We start from the raw sequence: 18,561 nt of genomic DNA on the forward strand, positions 1-18,561 counted from the left end.
ACCATATTGCAAACGAACTAAATGTTGAGGGACCATATTGTAAACGGACTAAATATTTGGGGATTATATTGTAAGTTTTAAAAGTTAAGGAACCTAAATGAAAGTTTTACAAAAGTTTAATGACTATTACTATACTTTACCCATAAATAAATTCCCCTTGTTTCCAAAAACTGTCCCACCCTCTTTCCCTCCATTTTGTCTCTCTGTTGTTTATAAATTCATAATTTTTCGAAAAATGTTTTGAATCTGTTCAGATTCGTATGGAGCACTGATCTTTGTAAACGGGTTGAGTTTTGTTTGATTTTTGTGAAACTCGATCTGTTTTCTTTTCCGGTGCTTTTGGAGATTTCTTTTTGGGTGAGGAACATAAAAGATTATGGCAGAACAAGGTGTCTTGGATGGGAGCCAACCAGTGGATCTCTCCAAGCACCCATCTGGCATTGTTCCCACTCTTCAGTATGTCTCCTTTTAATTTACTCTTCTTTTTGCAATGAAGTTATACAAATGCTTAAGATTTGGTTGAACAGAATTTTTTGATTGGAAGAACTTTGGGATATGTGTGTTTGAGATTTTGGTGAATGGGATGTTATTTGGTTGACCAGAGCTTGTGAAAATATCTTATTGTGGAGAAGTGTAGTCATTTAACTCATAGAAAATATGCTTTGAAATGATGAGAAGTTTGTAGATAGGCATTTCTTGAGTAGGCTTGTGTAAGGCAATTTTGAGCTGGGTTTTGATTCTATTGTGCCAAGATGGGGAGTTTAAGGGGCATGGTGTGTGAGTTTCTTGTTTCTTTATATGTTAAAAAGAATCTAAAGTGGTTTCTTTTTGAATCTGTCTCAAAGTAGGTTTCTCTTGAAAATTTTAATGATAATGAATTTTGATTTTGTAATGTAATAGTGGAAAAGCTTTAATTTGATATCTTTGGAGTAATATCGTTTTATGTATCGATTGATGTGCTTGATATGATAAAAAATATAGTTTCTTGGATATCTTTGGATTAGTTTTGTTATGGATGATAAATAAATTGAATCAAATATGATTACACTAGCTTAGCCTACTGGCCTGCCAGTGTAATTAAGCTCCTCTAGTTTAACCATATATTACGCTTGAGTCGTGTTCTTAGTGGAACCAGTTATCCGTATAAATGAAGTTAAAAATTGTTGCATTCAGTAAAATCTCTTTATTAACAATTCAGATTAAGTGATTGACTGAAATTCTGCATCCGATCTTGTATCTTTTCTATGCTTTTAAGGTTTTTAACGATTCAACCAGTAACAAAGTCTGCATCTGTATTGATCTGATGAAAAACACCAAAAGATGGTAAGTCCTTTATCAAGTCTCTTCGATTGGACTGTGCTCTGAATCCTATATGGTTTTGGGTTTGACCACGTTTATATATGGAAATCTTAGAACTAGTTTTACTGTGTTTCAAGGAACATTGTATCAACTGTGAACTTAGATTGCAAGTTGGATCTTAAGCAAGTTGCTTTGCAAGCATGAAATGCTGAGTATAATCCCAAGGTATGCATGGGATGGTTAAATTCTAGTTGTTATTTTTGTTAATTCGTGCAACTTCTCTTTCCACTGCTAATATTTGGTTACTAACCCTTTTGTTTGTAAAATAACCCTACAAGCGTTTTGCTGCTGTCATTATGAGAATCAGGGAGCCAAAAACCATGGCTTTGATTTTTGCCTCTGGAAAGATGGTACTTCCTTTGGAAATTAACATCATATACACTCATTTGGTTGTTGTTTTCAGTATCAAAATCCTTTAGTAAACAACTAGTGTTTGCATCAGTTGCTTGAACGTAGGCGTGTTATCATTGTTCACTTATTGAATTACTAAAACAGTTTCCCTTGTCCTTAGCAAAAAAAAAAAAACAGTTTCCCTTGCTTCTTCAGGTCTGGCACTGGTGCTAAAAGTGAACAGCAATCTAAACTGGCAGCAAGAAAGGTAAATATTCTTCTTTGAGATTCTTATGCCTTTTATTGTGTTTGTGAACTATGTTAAATGTGAAGTTAGTTGTTTGATATAATATTTACACACACACATGCTTATCATTAGGATAGAAGGACGCAAAATAAAGTCCTATAGTGACTTTCAGTACGCCAGAATCATCCAAAAACTTGGGTTTCCTGCTAAGTTTAAGGTTCTTAGACAATTCCTTTTCTCTTGTGCAAACGATGCTCCTCAAATTGCATGTATAGACTACAGACTAACATCTCTTCCTTTGATGATGTTTTGCCCTGCTCCTTTTTAACCTTTTTTGCTGTGATCGGCAAGACTTCAAAATTCAGAACATTGTCGGGTCCTGTGATGTCAAATTTCCTATCAGACTTGAAGGTCTTGCATACTCTCACGGTGCATTTTCAAGTGACATTCGATATTTGTTTACCTGTTATATAATAATATGGATATGCATGTTTCCTTTCCAGGTATGACTGCCTGGTTGTCTGTGCTATTCTTTGCGTGTGTATTATGCCCATACAAAGTTTGCCTTTTCTTTGTGAGCTCCTTGAGTTTCACATGAGGGCCCTTATGGGTGTTAAGCCGAAGGGATGGAGGTTAAAAATTCTCGGTACAAAGATTTTAAAACATAGATTTGGTTTCTGGTCTGGATGAGTTCTAGATAGTTACTAATGTTTGTTTGCTTATTCAATTTCCGATTCCTTTTGTTTGGTACAAGGATTATGACTCATCTTTTCTGTTGTTTTAATGCAGTATGAACCAGAACTCTTTCCAGGTCTGATCTACTGAATGAAACAACCAAAGATTGTGCTACTCATTTTTGTGTCAGTGAAGATTGTGATCACTGGAGCTAAGGTGATTGCATTTGGGCCTCCATTCATCCATTATGTATTCTATGTCCGACTGAATTACTAATTCTCTTTGTTCTAGTGAATTAGGTGAGAGATGAGACATACACGACCTTTGAGAATATATATCCAGTCCTCAAAGAATTCAGGAAGAACCAGCAATGGTAGGAAGCTACACCTTGTTCCCTCTCTGAAATGATTGACCAGTATTATATATTTATTTCGAGCTTCACTTTGACTTATCTTTAAACTTGCTTGCAGATATACCTTCGAATGGAACTTTGATTTGATTAGGTTGTCGATAGTAGGTTTTCCTCTACCACTGTTCGAACTTGGATTCGAAGTGTGAATATATGAAGAGTGGAGAGGTTGCTTAAATGCATCATTTAAGCAGTAGTTTGTTAGGACATTTCGGTCCTAGTGGTTAAAATTGTCCCTTCATCTTTATGTATAATTGTCATGATATTGATATTGCAATTTTGGATGTGATATGAACAAAATTTATTAAAAGAAATCTGACTTGAGGTTGCATTTTTAGCTTGATGAAAATCTTTATTGTTAGTTCGGTGAGAGTGCTATTTTTATTCATATTTTAATACACTACTATCCCATTCTTATATTAAATCAATAGATATAAATTAAAGGGTAAAGTATAGTAATGGTCATTGAATTTTTCTAAAGCTTTCATTTAGGTCCCTAACTTTTAAAACTTGCAATATAATCCCTCAAAATTTTGTCTATTTGCAATATGGTCCCTCAACATTTAGTCCGTTTGCAATATGGTCCCTGCCGTAACTGTTGGGGGACCATATTGCAAATGGACTAAATGTTGGGGGACTATATTGCAAGTTTTAAAAGTTGGGGGACTTGAATGAAATATTTAGAAAAGTTCAGTGACCATTACTATACTTTACCCTAGTATTTATCATTTTCTTTTGCGGGTTGAAAACAGGGTCCGATTACTGATTACTCTCGTTTGTTTTCCAAGTGAGAGATCCGCTTGATCTTAATCATATAAGCAACCGAACCAATACGCAGGATAATCTTGGGAGGAACGACATGGTGGCGTTGAAGTCGAATTGCGTTTTGGCGATACGGCTCTGAAGTTTGATGTAGACCCAATCCCCTTCAGCGAACTCAACTTGGCGACGATACTGCTCAGCTAACTGTTTCACTCGGCCCTGCCGTTTCAATGATTTATGTTTGAGTCAAGACAATACTGCATATCGTGGAAACAAATTCCCTTCATTTTTTTTATCATTTTTCAAATTAATTATCAAAATAACATTTTTTAAAGATATTTATCAAAATAGTATTTTTTAACATAAGATAAAAATCCGTCTAACCAAAGATATTTTCATCTATGTGATATGATCTTGAAAAGGTGTGACCGATGCAGCTACCAATTATGTCAAAAAATTATTAGTTATTTTCTTTTCATGTTATGATTTGAGTGTTAGTATTCTGAGTTAACTGCATCATTAGTCCTCAAACTATGATCCTCTTTCTAAATTGAACCATAAGCTTTTCTAATTTCATCATTAAACTATAATTATCATTCTAAATTTATCCTCAAACTTTTGAACATTCTAAATTAGTCCTCAACTTTTTCAACATTTCAATTTCATCCCAAATTATATTTATATACTTATCGCATTCCATTTTAATAAAATTGTTAGGCCAAGCTATATTACTATATGTTTGAAAAAAAATAATGTTTAGGTTAAACTATGGTTAAAACTAATTACATATTTGAAAGAATTTAGGGATAAAATTAAAGGATTTAAAAGTTTGGGGACCAATTTACAATATGGGTCATAGTTTGAAGATAAAATTGAAATGTTCAATAGTTTAAAGAATAATTTAAAATAAGTATCATAGTTTGAGGATAAAATTAAAATATTTAAAATTTTAGGAACAAGTTTAAAATGTGGATCGTAGTTTGGTTGTCCTGGGATAGCTCCTAGGGATTCATCTTGGTTGATTTCTTGGAGTTGGAAGATGTCCAAGCTCACTACACCAATTCTTGGTGGAAACAATATGATTACGTCGGCTATTGACAATTCATCCCTTTTAATTTAAACGAAGAGTTATAATTGGTAGTTTAATGGTCATTAACTAATGATATTGATAATAAAGGAAAAGTCTAAGAAAAATAACATTCGAAGATAAGAAATAAGAAGTAAGGGGTTATATATTGATCCCATATACATGTTTTGTGTCATGCCTAAAGTGTGGGTTACCTAAAGATCCATGTTTGTTAGGTATGACTCATAAATATACTGGTAAAGGAAGTCTTGTAGTGAGGGTTACGATTATGCGAGTTGGGGGTGCGGGGGCGTAGCCCACGCGATACAGTACATGATTATTTTTGTAAATATGTACCAGGGTTTATTTATTATAAAAGGAGATGTAACCTAAACCTATGTGATATTGAATGAAAAACTAGCGCCGCCTAAGGCACCGAGGACGTAAGCACATTGATAAACCTCGTTAAAATTCTTGTATTCTTTTTATTTTCTTTACCTGATTATTCAACAATTGGTATCAGATGTCAGGAGCCAAATTCAAATTTGCGAAATTCGATGGTCAGGGTAACTTTGGATTATGGTTAACAAAGGTGAAGGATATGTTGGCGCAGCAAGGGATCCTGAAAGCTTTGCAACCTACAAAGCCGACGTCAATGGAGGAGGAAGATTGGGAAGAATTGCAGCAGCGAGCGGCATGAACCATACGATTATGTTTGGCGGTCGAGGTCATGTATCACGTCATGCATTTGTCGTCTCCAGCTGAAATTTGGAAGAAGTTAGAAAGTCAGTTTATGTCCAAATCTTTAATTACTAAACTGTATCTAAAGCAGTGGTTGTATGGGTTGAAGATGCATTATGATCATGATTTGGCACAACACGTGAATGTCTTCAATCAAATCGTTTCTGATTTGGCTCGGCTTGATGTGAAAATTAAGGATGAAGACAAAGCGATGATTCTATTGTGTTCGTTGCCTCCCTCTTACGAACACATGGTGACTACTCTTACATTTGGGAAAGAGACTATCAAAGTTGAGGAGATTAATATAGCCTTGTGGGCTCACAACCAGCGGAAACAGAATGCATGGGAAAGCTCTCAAGCTGCTAGCTTATATGTCAAGGGTAATCGAGACCGTGGACGGAAGCCAGAGAAGGTAGGGTCTGGGAAGCGGAATTCCAGATCCAAATCTAGGGATAAGAAGACAATTCATTGTTACAAGTGCAAGGAGGCGGGACATATGAAGCGAGACTGTCCGAAGTTAAAAAAATAAGATATGAGAAGCGTGATGACTCATCTAAGTCTGTGAATGTGGTCAAGGATGACAATTTTGATTGCAGTGAGGGTGATATGCTCTCTATTTCAACGACTCAATTAACGGATGCTTGGATTCTTGATTCTGGATATTCTTATCACATCATGCCATATAGGGAATGATTTTCGACATACATGTCGGTTAATTTGGTTTTGTCTATTTGGGTGATTATCAATGTTGTAATATTGTTGGTATTGGTGATGTCAGCATTAAGATGTATGATGGTTCTGTTCGGACGTTGTGTGGTGTTCGACATATCCCAGATTTGAAAAAGATTATGATTTCTTTGGGCATTTTGTACAAGAATGGTTTTATCCCTAAGGCTGATGAGGATAGAGAAACCATTATGATTGTTAAAGGAACTTTGACTGTGATGAAAGGAAAGATGACTGTAGGGAATATTTAGAGATTGTTAGGGAGTACCGTTGTAAGTGGAGTTCATTCTGTTGAGTCTTGTGATGATACTACTAAACTATGGCATATGCGTCTTGCTCATCTTAGTGAACTTGGTATGGCTGAATTACATAAAAGAAATATGTTGCACGATGTTAAAAGATGTAAGCTCGATTTTGCAAGTATTGTGTTCTTGGTAAACAGATTAAAGTCTGTTTCAAGACTGGGAAACACACAACTGAAGGGATTCTTGATTATGTGCATTTTGATGTATGGGGGCTTTCCACAACATCGTCTTTGTGTGGATCTAGGTATTATGTTACTTTTATTAATGATTTTTCACGGAAAGTTTGGGTGTATTTTTTGAAATAGAAGTCTGACTTTTTTTTAGAAATTCAAGCTGTGGAAAGCTGAGGTAGAAAACCAAACAGAATGAACAATCAAGTGTTTGCAGTCTGACAATGGTACGGAGTACACAGATTCATAATTTCTAAACTTTTGTAAGGAGCATGTGATTAAGAGGCATTTTATAGTGCGCAAGACACCACAACAGAATGGTGTTACGGAACGGATGAACAGGTCATTGAATGAAATAGCCAGATGTTTGAGGTTAAATGCAGGGCTTCCCAAACACTTCTAGGCTGAGGCTGTTAACATGGCGTGTTATTTTATCAATAGATCGCCAAGGGCATCATTGGTTGGAAAAGTTACAGAAGAGGTATGGATTGATCATGATGTTACTTTTGATCACTTACGGATTTTTGGTTGTCATGCTTATGTGCATGTACCTGCTGATGAGAGATCAAAACTTGATGCAAAATCGAATGAATGTATTTTTCTAGGTTACAAGATAGGTGTCAAAGGATTCAAGTTCTGGGATCCAATTGCGAAGAAAATTATGATCAGTAGAGATATTGTTTTTGATGAACAGTCCATGTTGCAGCAGAAGAAAGACACGATAATAGTGGATTTCGAGTAATTTTCAGTTGAGAAAACAGAAACTTCTCAATCGACTTCTGGTGGTTCCGCTACTATTGATTTGCAGGATTATAATCTCGCCAGAAACAGGGTGAGACGGACGAATATAAAGCCTCCGAAGAGATTAGATTTTTAAGACTTGGTCTCTTTTGCACTTACTGTTTGTAGTAATGATCCAGTTACTTTTCATGATGCTGTTACTAGTAAGGAAAATGACAAGTGGATGGTTTCCATGGTTGAGGATATTGCATCATAATCGTACATAGGAGTTAGTTTGCCTTTCTGAGGATATGAAGCCTATTGGTTGCAAATGGATGTATAAGAAGAAACCAGCAGTAACAGAAAAAGAGGGGGAGAAGTTCAAGGCTCGTTTGGTAGCAAAGGGTTTTTCACAGCAGAAATGAGTTGATTATGATGAAATTTTTTCTCTTGTGGTTAGGCACACTTCAATCCGATCAGTACTTGCATTGGTGGCTAGTTGAGATTTTCATTTAGAGCAGATGGATGTTAAAACTGCTTTTTTGCATGGTGATTTAGAGGAGCAAATCTATATGCAATAGCCTGAAGGTTTCACTAAACCTGGAAACGAGCATTTAGTTTGCAGATTGAAGAAATCTTTGTACGGGTTAAAACAGTCTCCGAGAATATGGTACAAATGGTTTGACTCCTATATGATCAATATTGGCTACAAGCGATGTGAGTATGATTGTTGTGTTTACGTTAATAGCCTTGATGATGGTTCTTTTATTTTTTTGTTACTGTATATTGACGATATGCTAATTACTAAGAAGAACATGGATGATGTTATCGGTTTGAAAACTTTATTGAGTCAGGAATTTGATATGAAAGATTTAGGTGTTGCAAAGAAAATTCTTGGAATGGAAATTTGCAGGGACAAAGACTCAAGGAAGTTGTGGCTATGTCAACGGGGTTATGTTGAGAAAATGCTAAAGGTTTGCGATGAGTAGTGCAAAACCAGTGAGCAGTCCATTGGCGAATCACTTTAAGCTTTCATCAGAACAGTGCCCTAAGACAGATAAGGAAGCTGAAGATATGGCAAAGGTTCCGTATTCTAATACTGTTAGCTGTTTGATGTATGCAATGGTATGTACTCGTCCTTATTTAGCTCATGTTGTTAGTCAAGTTTATAAGTACATGTCTAAACCTGGTAAGCAACACTAGGAAGCAATTAAATAGATCTTTAGGTACTTAAAGGGTACTGTGGGACATGGAATTATTTTTGGTAGTCAGCGGTATAATCCTTTGGTTGTAGGATATGTGGATTCAGACTATGCGGGTGACATGGATAATAAAAGATTTACGTTAGGGTATGTCTTTACTCTTGGTGGAGGGTCTATTTGTTGGAAGTCTATTGTTCAATCTGTTGTGGTATTATTTGCAACTGAAGCTGAATACATGGCAGCAGCTGAAGCTGCAAAAGAAGCTTTATGGCTTACTGGTTTAGTGAAGGAGTTGGATGTTCAACAAGGTTGAGTTCAGTTGCTTTGTGAAAATCAAAGTACTATTTACTTAGATAAGAATAAGGTATATCGTGCTAGAACTAAGCATATTGATGTAAGGTTCCATAAGATCAGAGAGTTGGTTGTATCTGGAGAGATTTTATTTCATAAGGTACATACTGATGAGAATGTCGCTAATATGTTCACCAAGCCAATTATGACAGACAAGTTCATGCATTGCTTGGACTTGTTGAATGTTTTCGAGTTGTTAAAGAAGTAAGGTAACCCAACCCACATTGAATGTTTCCTAAGGGGCAGGATATTTGCCAAGGTGGAGATTTGTTAGGTATGGCTCATATATACACAGATAAAAGAAGTCTCGTAGTAGGGGTTACGATTCGGTACAGGGTTATTTTTGTAAATATATACCAGAGTTTATTTATTATAAAATGAGATGTAACCTAAACCTATGTGGTATTGAATGAAAAACTAGCGCCGCCTAAGGCACTGAGGACGTAAGCACATTGCTGAACCTAGTTAAAATTCTTGTGTTCTTTCTGTTTTCTTTACCCGATTATTCAACATTTCATGCCTAAAGTCATGATTATTATGTGTGGACTTACAAAGTTTGTAAATACCACCTGGTAAATAGATTTAGTCCTGATAAATCTTTTGGGTTTATAGTGGGTCGGAGGATGTGTTTTATGGTAGAGTCCCTTCGGATAGTAACTTCGACAAGTAGTGGAGTTATCAGCTAAGGAATATTTCGGAGGCTCTTAATATGCGAAAATCGATCTTACAGAGAAGATATAGAAATGATACAACACAAGCTTTTTATGAAAATTATGACAATTGGTGGAATCTGATATGAAACATCTTTTTAGTATAATTAAAGGGGAAAGACTTTATTTGATTTATATAAAACTTTATGTGGACTCTGTAAACACTTATTTTCGTCCGAATTTTTTAATTCTATTATATATATATATATATATATATTAATATAGTATAATTTTTGAAAATATTTTTGAAAAATATAATATAGAATTTTTATAGAAAACGATTTTTGAAAAAAATATATATAATATATAGTTTTGAAAACATTTTGAAAAATATATAATATATAGTTTTGAAAATATTTTGAAAAACATATATAATATATAGTTTTTTAAAAACATTATATATATATATATATATATATATATATATATATATATATATATATAGTTTTTAAAAATATTTTGAAAATATATATACTATATAGTTTTGAAAATATTTTTTAAAAATATATATTATAAAAACAATTTTTTGAAAATATATATTTTATATGTTTTGAAAACAATTTTAAAAAAACATATAAAATATATAGTTTTAAAAAAATGATTATATATATTATTTTATTTATTATTTTATTAATATATATATTTATTTTTTATTATTCATTTTTTATTATTTCCATTTTAGGTCCAAATGAAGTTCAACAGACCCGGTTTTTGACAAAGCGTCGCAAGGAGTTCCCATTGGGCGCATAAGACCACGCGCCAGTCAAAGATTCGAAGACCGGCCGTGATTTCTGGCCGAACAGCCCGGGGGACATCCATCCCGTTTTGGCCGGTCAAACGTGCAACAAACCCAAGCAAATCGGAGACGAAGGGAACCATCCCGCCAAAGACAAAAACAACCCCATCGAGGGCTATATAAATATCACTGAATGAACAATCGGGGACTATCAACAACGATCCAACACAGAAAACAAAACCAAAAAGAGCGAAACACAATAATTGGAGGCAAAAATAACACAGAGAGAAACGAGCAAATGCAACAACCCAAAACAAATATCATTCGAATATATAAAACAAAATAATAAAAACATCCAAGCATACACCGAAAGCCATCAAGAGCGTCATCGGAGTAGAGATCGTCAGGAAGCCGAAAAGACGCACCGAGAAAGTTAAAAACCCGAATCTTTCGAGTTAGATCTACGTCGTTGAGGTTTTTTTAGGTAATTTGGGTTTCAGTTTTAGCTTCGGGGTGGCGAGAAGAAGCTATCAGGTAAGTTGATTTTTTTTTCGGCCACAGGAGGCGACGATCGAACGATAGCCAGAGGGTTTCGAGGCGGTCGGCCGAGGGAGAGTTGAGAGAATTCTCCCAATTTTTTTTTGAGTTTTGGGTGAAAATGAAACAAAAAAACAAATTGTTGATATATATAGACAAAGTTAGTGGGAAATTTGCATCTTAAATACCTCCACTTTTGCCTTGTTTTTACATTTTGGTCCCTGTATGGACCACAATTGTTATTACACCAATTTGTTATGCATATTTTAATTATTTGGTAAATTTATTGTTTCAATCCTCAAACTTAGCCATATTTTTACACTTTGGTCACTGGACCATTCGTTTTAATTTATTTTAATTTTATTATTTAGTTTTTTTTATTTTAATTTAGCCGCTGTTATTTTAATTTTAACATTTTGATCCTTATTTATTTATTTTTTTGGTTTTTTGTTAATATTTATTTTCTTAACATTTTTCTTTTTTTATTTCAAAATTTAACCTTTTTTTTCTTTTTACTAATTTTTATTTATCTTTATTTATCTACTTTATTTATTATTATTATTATTATTATTATTATATTAATATTTTTTTCTTTTTTCATATTTATTTTTATTTTACAATCTAACAATATTCTTGACTTTTTAGGGAAATTTTTAATCAATCGAAGGTAAGTAATTTGAATCGGTGTTTTTAAATTTTAATTTAAATTTCAACTTTTGTGATTAGGACAACCGACAAATTAATTGATACCGAAAGAGCAGTACAAGAGTGCTAATCCTTCATTGACTATAACTGACTCCTGAATCCGACATATTTCTGGTAAAACACAAATCAGGTAAGATGGTGTCCGATCCACCTAAATATTTTTTAAAATGATCGGTGGCGACTCTAACATTTTTTTAAGTCGAAGCCCAATTCTATGCCCACCTGAAAGACGGCCGCGACAGACTCAAAGCTCGAGCCCTAGGAATTATAAAATAATTATAATAAAATTTATAAAATAAAATATTCAGGTAGTCATCCGACTAGTAAATTTTTTTTAATTAGATCACAAGAATATAGAAAATTATAAGATTTAAAGAGTAATTCCAATGACATAACATAACATATTACCCGATTACATTTTCAGAAAGCATTTCCATTTTATTTGATGGAAGAAATTAAACAGCAAATTATCCAGGTGATGTGCAACCCAGTGCTGATTAGATTGACCTACACCTAAGGACAAGAAGAGAACAGTATATACCTATCACCATCCCTGATCAAACTAACAGCAATAATAATTTAAAATGGAAATCATGAATTAACAAAATGATATTAATACTCACCAACGAATTACTTGGATGTTGGGAACGTGGCGCACTTTATAGAGATCTTCTCCTTCACATCCGTCTATCACTTGGATCCGCTCTTTCAATGAACTGTTCATGTCTATTAATTTGAGTTGCTGGAGGGTAGTGATATACCTCAACCCTTCTGGAATCATTTTCAAGTGTGAAATCTCCTTCAAACATAAATTCTGGAGATGTGGCATTGCGCCTTGTTCTACCTCCCACTCTTCCAACTCTTTTAGATCGTTCATTTCAAGAGAATCGAGTTGAGGATTTACTTCCCGTATATGCTTTCCTGAGAAACCTAAGAATCCTCAAACAAGGCAGCTTTTCCAATACACACATTGGATCCTGTTTCATCTTACAGTGCATCAAAGTTAACTTGACAATGCCTGGCGGAATAAATTTCAAACTCCCTTGAGGATCTTCTTTCATCTTCCCTTGTAACATTAGTTTGGAGAGGCGATAACACTGATAAAGGGGTTCCAAGTCTGAATACGATGGTATTGAATACTTCCTAAACTCCATGTACAATGACGCAAGTCGTTGCAATTCCCTCAGTGACATTAGGATAGACTTCACATGCTCTGCTCTTTCAAGAACCATTCCTAAACTCTGAAGATTACTCGGTCCTACTATTGCCTTATTTTCAATCAACTTCTCATCCATCACTATGTATTTCAAAGTTTCAATATTTTTGGAAAATATCTTGGGCGCAAACATGGTTTATCTCCTATCCAATAGGGACTGCGCAATACAAAATGCCTCAAACTTCCAAGTTCCAACTTGAATACAACATTAGGAATCACAACGCGATCTACATATTGGAGGTACAAAGTGTGTAAACTCTTCAACCTTCCGATAGCCCTGGGCAGGATTATTTCTTCACCTTATAGCTTCAAATACCTCAAATGATGGAGATTTCCAATGTCACTTGAGACATACCACTCCCCAACATACTTTGCTACAATAGTTAATACCCTCTAAAACTTGAAGGGTTTGCATTTTGAAATATGCAATACTATTAATTTGTTCACGATTTGTCTCCCGAGATTCTCAAGTGCTTTGGGGCAAGCATGAAGATCAGTCTTGTTTTGTGGGAATGCTTTTCTGGTAAAAAGCTTCCAGCTTTCATCATCTGTAAGAAATGGAAGCTCTATTGGAGAGTTGCATGGATCCGCATGTAACGCCACATCCCTGATTCGTGTTGTGAATAGAAGTTTGCTTCCTTTTTTTCCTCGTGGAAAAGCAGGTTTAAGAATATCCCAAGCCTCAATTTTCCAAATATCATCGAGGACTACTAAATACCTCCTTTCTTTCAAGAAATCAAAAAGTCTTCTCATCAGCAAATCCTCGTCGTCCTTCTCAACTCTCTCTTTCATCTTTAGGAGAGTGAACTTTCATCAAGACACCAAGCAAAACTTCTCTTGGGTTACATTGTTGAGATACAAAAACAAAAGCCAAGCAATCAAAACGTCATCTCACTTCAACGTGATGGTATATTTTCTGGCAAGAGTGGTCTTCCCGATGCCCCCCATGCCGACTATTGAGACGACGGCATCGAAACAGTCTTCTTCTGTCATCAATTGGGCCAGGACATCCTTGGTGCTAACCTCTAAGCTAACGACATCCTCTTCCTCAACATGCGAGAATGTCTTTCTTAGCCGCTGCTGCATACTGGAAACAGCTAGATCCTGCTCCATCACCAGGTATCTCATAGGCTGGAAGGCTAAAAAAATTATTAATGTATCTAACTGAACTTTTGAATATGAAAATTATTTCAATTAAATTTTTAACCAACAAAAATCGTTTTAGATCATTATTATATTAATGTGAATGATGATGAGAGAAAAATTAATTTACTTTTTAGAGGTAAGGTATCATAACCATCTTAGTGATGTAATTGATAGAAAACTTTTATTTATTGGAAATCTCTCAGAACCTCTCTAGAATTTCAAGTATATTTTCCAAAGGAGAATGATGAGAATAGGGATTAATATGCTGCTATATTTTTTAACGTTGAAGGAAAAATATTCTTACTTTCCATTCATTATTTCATATAATAGTCGTATTAATATTCGACTTCAATCCTACAAGTGTTTTAATCAACTGGTACTGGTTATTTTATTAGTTTACTCAAAGTTTTGAATTAAAGATTTAGAACAATCACATTTGATCGGTTAATTATAATGTTATTTTTATTTTCTCATATTCTCTTAAGTTGTTAGTTTTGGACCCAATAAAAGTACTCTCTTCCTTCCCCTCTCCTCTAGATAAAATTAGAATTAGATTTAGAATTTATCATATATATATATATATATATTAAGAATACAACAATTTTAAATATTGGGTAAATTACTCATATGACCACTTAACTATGGGAAATCTCTAATCTCACTAAAAGCAAACTTTATAATGTGTTGATAAAAGAGATCGTTTTAATTTTAATTAAGAATCATTTCATTACGAAAGAAAGACACTTTAATGAAACTGAATGGATCACCCTTATTAGGAGGCATTTTCATTTAGTTGATGGAAGAAACTAAGCAGCAGAAAATCTCGAGGAAGTACATCTCAGTGACCAGATAAGATTGACCTTCATCCAAATACAAGAAGAAAATCTCTTACCGTGAGGATAAAATGAGAAAACAATAGTTCAGAAATACATAAATAACTCACCTCTGAATTATTTGGATGTGGGGAATGTGGCGCACTTTATAGAAATCTTCTCCTTCCCTTCCATCTATCATTTTAATCCTCTCTTCCAATGAACTCTTCATTTCTGTTAATTTCAGCTCTTGGAGAGTAGCAATACACTTCAACCCCTCTGGAATCATCTTTAAGTCTGAAATCTCCTCCAAGCTGATACTCCGGAGTTGTAGCATTGCGCCTTCTTCTATCTCCCACTCCTCCAACTGGTACAGATGATTTATGTCAAGAGAATCGAGTTGAGGAAATCCATTGGCGGAGCAAATCATTTTACTCCCCACATATGCATTATCCTGCAACTTAAGAATCCTCAAACAGGATAGCTTTTCCAATACACCCATTGGATCCTGTTTCATCCCACAACCCCACAAAGTTAACTTGACAATGTTCGGCGGAAGAAAATTCAAAACATGATGATCTCGATGCGGATCTTCTTTCATCTCCCCTTTTAACATTAGTTTGGAAAGGTGGTGAAACTGAGAAAGAGGTTCCAAGTCTGGATACGATGGGGTTGAGCCCCTCTTAAACTCCATGTACAATGACACAAGGCGTTGCAGTTCCATCAGAGACATTAGGATAGGCTTCACATCTTCTGCTCTCTTAAATGACATTCCTAAACTCTGAAGATTGCTCAATCCTACCACTGCTTTGCTGAATTCAATCAACTTCTCATCCACAACTATGCATTTTAGAGTTTCAATATGTTTCGGAAAAAACCTTAGGCGTAAACATGGCTTAATGCCTCCCCCGAACCGATTACGCAACACAATATGCCTCAAACGTTCCAACTTGGATACAACATTAGGTTTTATACTGCAAGATCGACATTGGAGGTATAAACTGTGTAAGCTTTTCAACCTTCCTATAGCCCGGGGCAAGAATATTTCTTTACCATATAGCTTCAAATACCTCAACTGATGGAGATTACCAATTTCACTTGACACATGCCAATAAAAAACATCCACTCTCACAAGATTCAAGACCCTTAAAAGTTTGAAATTCTTGCATTTTGAAATGTCCAGCTCTATCATTGCCTCATTTTGAAACAAAAACAATGAACGCAGTTTTGGATGCTTTCCCTTCAAATAAACATACGATTTGTTTGGATGAATAGCAATTCTTCGTACCATATATTCCGTTAATGTCACACCATATTCAGCCGACGGTGGCAGGACAGTTTCCAAGAAATTCTCTTCTTTTGCTTTTTCACTACAAAAATCCCTCAAGAGATCATGTATTCGAACTGTTTTCACATTTGTCCCTGTATAATCTCTCCTCACAACTTTAACCAAGCTTCTATTTATAAGCTCTTCCAGGAATTGTTCTCCCACATCCTCCATCAGCATCTCCTTGCTTTCTGGTGATGATGAAATGAAGCCTTCAGCAATCCATAATCGAATGAGTTCTTTCTTGGATATCTCCCAATCTTCAGGATAATGACCAAGATATAGAAAGCATGGTTTTAGAAGATAAGGCAAATCATCATAGCTTAAAGCCAGGATTGCATTCACTGCACCATATTGAGAGCCTTGTGGTTGGAAACCTTTCAAGTGTCCACGGATGTTTCTGCGAACCATCTCCCACTGAGCCAATGATTGTTTTGTTGCTAGCAAGCCTCCCAACACAACAATTGCCAGAGGTAGACCACCACATTTTTTCACCATCTCTCTTCCCAGCTTCTCATATTCTTTTGAGCAAGCATGAGTATCGTTACTGTTCCGTGGGAATGCTTTTGTGATAAAAAGCTCCCAACTCTCATCATCAGTAAGAAATGGAAGCTCTATTGGAGAGTTGCAAGTATCCGCTTGTAAAGCCACAACCTTGTTACGTGTTGTGAATAGGATTTTGCTTCCAATTTTTCCTCTTGGAAAAGCAGGTTTAAGAATATCCCAATCCTCGAATCTCCAGATATCATCGAAGACTATCAAATATCGTTTTTCTTTCAGAGCATCAAAAAGCCTTTTAACCAGGTCTTCCATCTTCTCCTTCTCAATTTTCTCTCTTTCCATGTTAGAAGGAGATAAAGCTTTCATCAAGACAAGAAGCAAAACTTCTCTTTGGTTATATTGTTGAGATATAGAAACCCAAGCCAAGCAATCAAAATGGCGCTTCACATCAACGTGTTTGTATACTTTTCTAGCAAGAGTAGTCTTTCCAATACCCCCCATGCCGACAATCGAGACGACGGCGTGGAGTCTGTCTTCTTCTGTCATCAACTGAGCCAGGACATCTTTGGTGCTAACCTCCAAGCTAATGACATCCTCTTGCTCAACATGCGAGAATGTTCTTCTTAACCGCTGCTGCATACTGGAAACAGAGCTAGATCCTGCTCCATCACCATGTATCTCAAAGGCTGGAAGAGTCTCGCAAATGTTTTTAAGCTTTGTTTGGATTCCTTGGATCTGCACTCCGATTTTGTGTAGATGAGAAGGCTTGGTGAAAATGGAGGCGAATCTCTTGACAACTCCTTGATGAGCTGCTTTAAGAATAAAAGAGTCGATGACATCTTCAGCATCGTAAGCAAGACCTCTGATCTCCGACACCCGATTGCGGAAACGCTCGTCTTGTTCCGGCTTGCGGTCTGCGTCCTTCAAGAAGCATTGCATTCGTTTTAGGTCGTCCTTGAGGCTCTGAACTTGTTGTTTCACATCTTTCAGAAAAAATGCTTCATTGATGAGTAAATCAGAAATCCTTTCAACAGCCAACGACACAATAGAGTCTGCCATTTTTTTTCGGGTCGAAAACAGAGTCCGATTACCAATTACTCTTATTTGTTTTCCAAGTGGGAATCATCTTGGGTAGGCACAATCTTAATTATATTTCTTTGGTTCTAATGGACAATGTCACAGCATGTACAAACAAAAAACAGAAGAATTTTTTCCACTTTATCTTTCTTATTATTTTCTGACATTATGTGCATTGTTGTCTTCTACGTACAGAATTTTCTTACTTTCACTTGGGCGCTTCAACTGTTCAACCTCCATTTTCTTAGTAAAAAATCTCAAGACATTGTAAAAATTTACTTTTTAGTGGAAGACCCCGCTGTCTTGCATTTGAGATACAGAACAATGGCTATATTAATGAAATATTATATTTTAAAAAAAATTTAATAGCACGAACGAAAAATCTACTTCGTCGATTTTTTTAATGTGGTGCCTTTACTTTCTAATTGAGTCATAGAAGTATGTTTTAATTGAGTAACTGACAAGCGTCGTTTTACTCGATAAGATAAGATAAAGTAAAATAAAACATCTTCTCAAATAAAAGAAATAAAAAGAAATATAGTACAGTAAAAGAGGATCAATTCACACAGGGATTTAGAAATTCTTGATACGATTTAGTGTCGATTTCAATTTAGGCAACTGCAAAAAAAATAAATTAGAAAATGGGGGTTTTACAAATGAGAGATCAAAGTAAATAAACAAAAGTATAAAATAAAAACTAAAGTAAAATAAAATAAATGAGAGCGGTAAAT

General features: G+C 35.2%; 1 protein-coding gene and 2 pseudogenes across 1 annotated transcript; 1 reads left to right on the forward strand and 2 right to left on the reverse strand.

Annotated features, from left to right (window-relative positions):
* Positions 1–376: 376 nt before the first annotated feature.
* LOC120172664 lies at positions 377–3,270 on the forward strand (annotated as a pseudogene).
* Positions 3,271–12,354: 9,084 nt separating this feature from the next.
* Positions 12,355–14,080, reverse strand: LOC120172745 (annotated as a pseudogene).
* A 762-nt stretch (positions 14,081–14,842) lies between these two features.
* On the reverse strand, positions 14,843–17,860 carry LOC120172668 (disease resistance protein RPH8A-like). The gene is made up of 2 exons (XM_039180078.1): positions 15,057–17,860; positions 14,843–14,973 (listed from the first exon to the last, which is right to left on the reverse strand). The coding sequence occupies exons 1-2, from the start codon at positions 17,810–17,812 to the stop codon at positions 14,952–14,954; spliced, it is 2,778 nt and encodes a 925-aa protein (XP_039036009.1). The 5' UTR covers positions 17,813–17,860; the 3' UTR covers positions 14,843–14,951.
* Positions 17,861–18,561: the final 701 nt, after the last annotated feature.

The sequence above is a fragment of the Hibiscus syriacus genome, unplaced genomic scaffold (genome assembly GCF_006381635.1).
Source record: "Hibiscus syriacus cultivar Baekdansim isolate YM2019G1 unplaced genomic scaffold, ASM638163v2 tig00111877_pilon, whole genome shotgun sequence".
Lineage (NCBI taxonomy): Eukaryota > Viridiplantae > Streptophyta > Magnoliopsida > Malvales > Malvaceae > Hibiscus > Hibiscus syriacus.

Bases quoted from the DNA above. Each gene is read 5' to 3' on its own strand.
- LOC120172668 (XM_039180078.1), bottom strand. From the start codon at position 17,812: ATGGCAGACTCTATTGTGTCGTTGGCTGTTGAAAGGATTTCTGATTTA. The intron at 14,974-15,056 runs GTGAGTTATTTA...ATTTGGATGAAG, and splicing joins CACATCCAAATAATTCAGAG to GTCAATCTTATCTGGTCACT.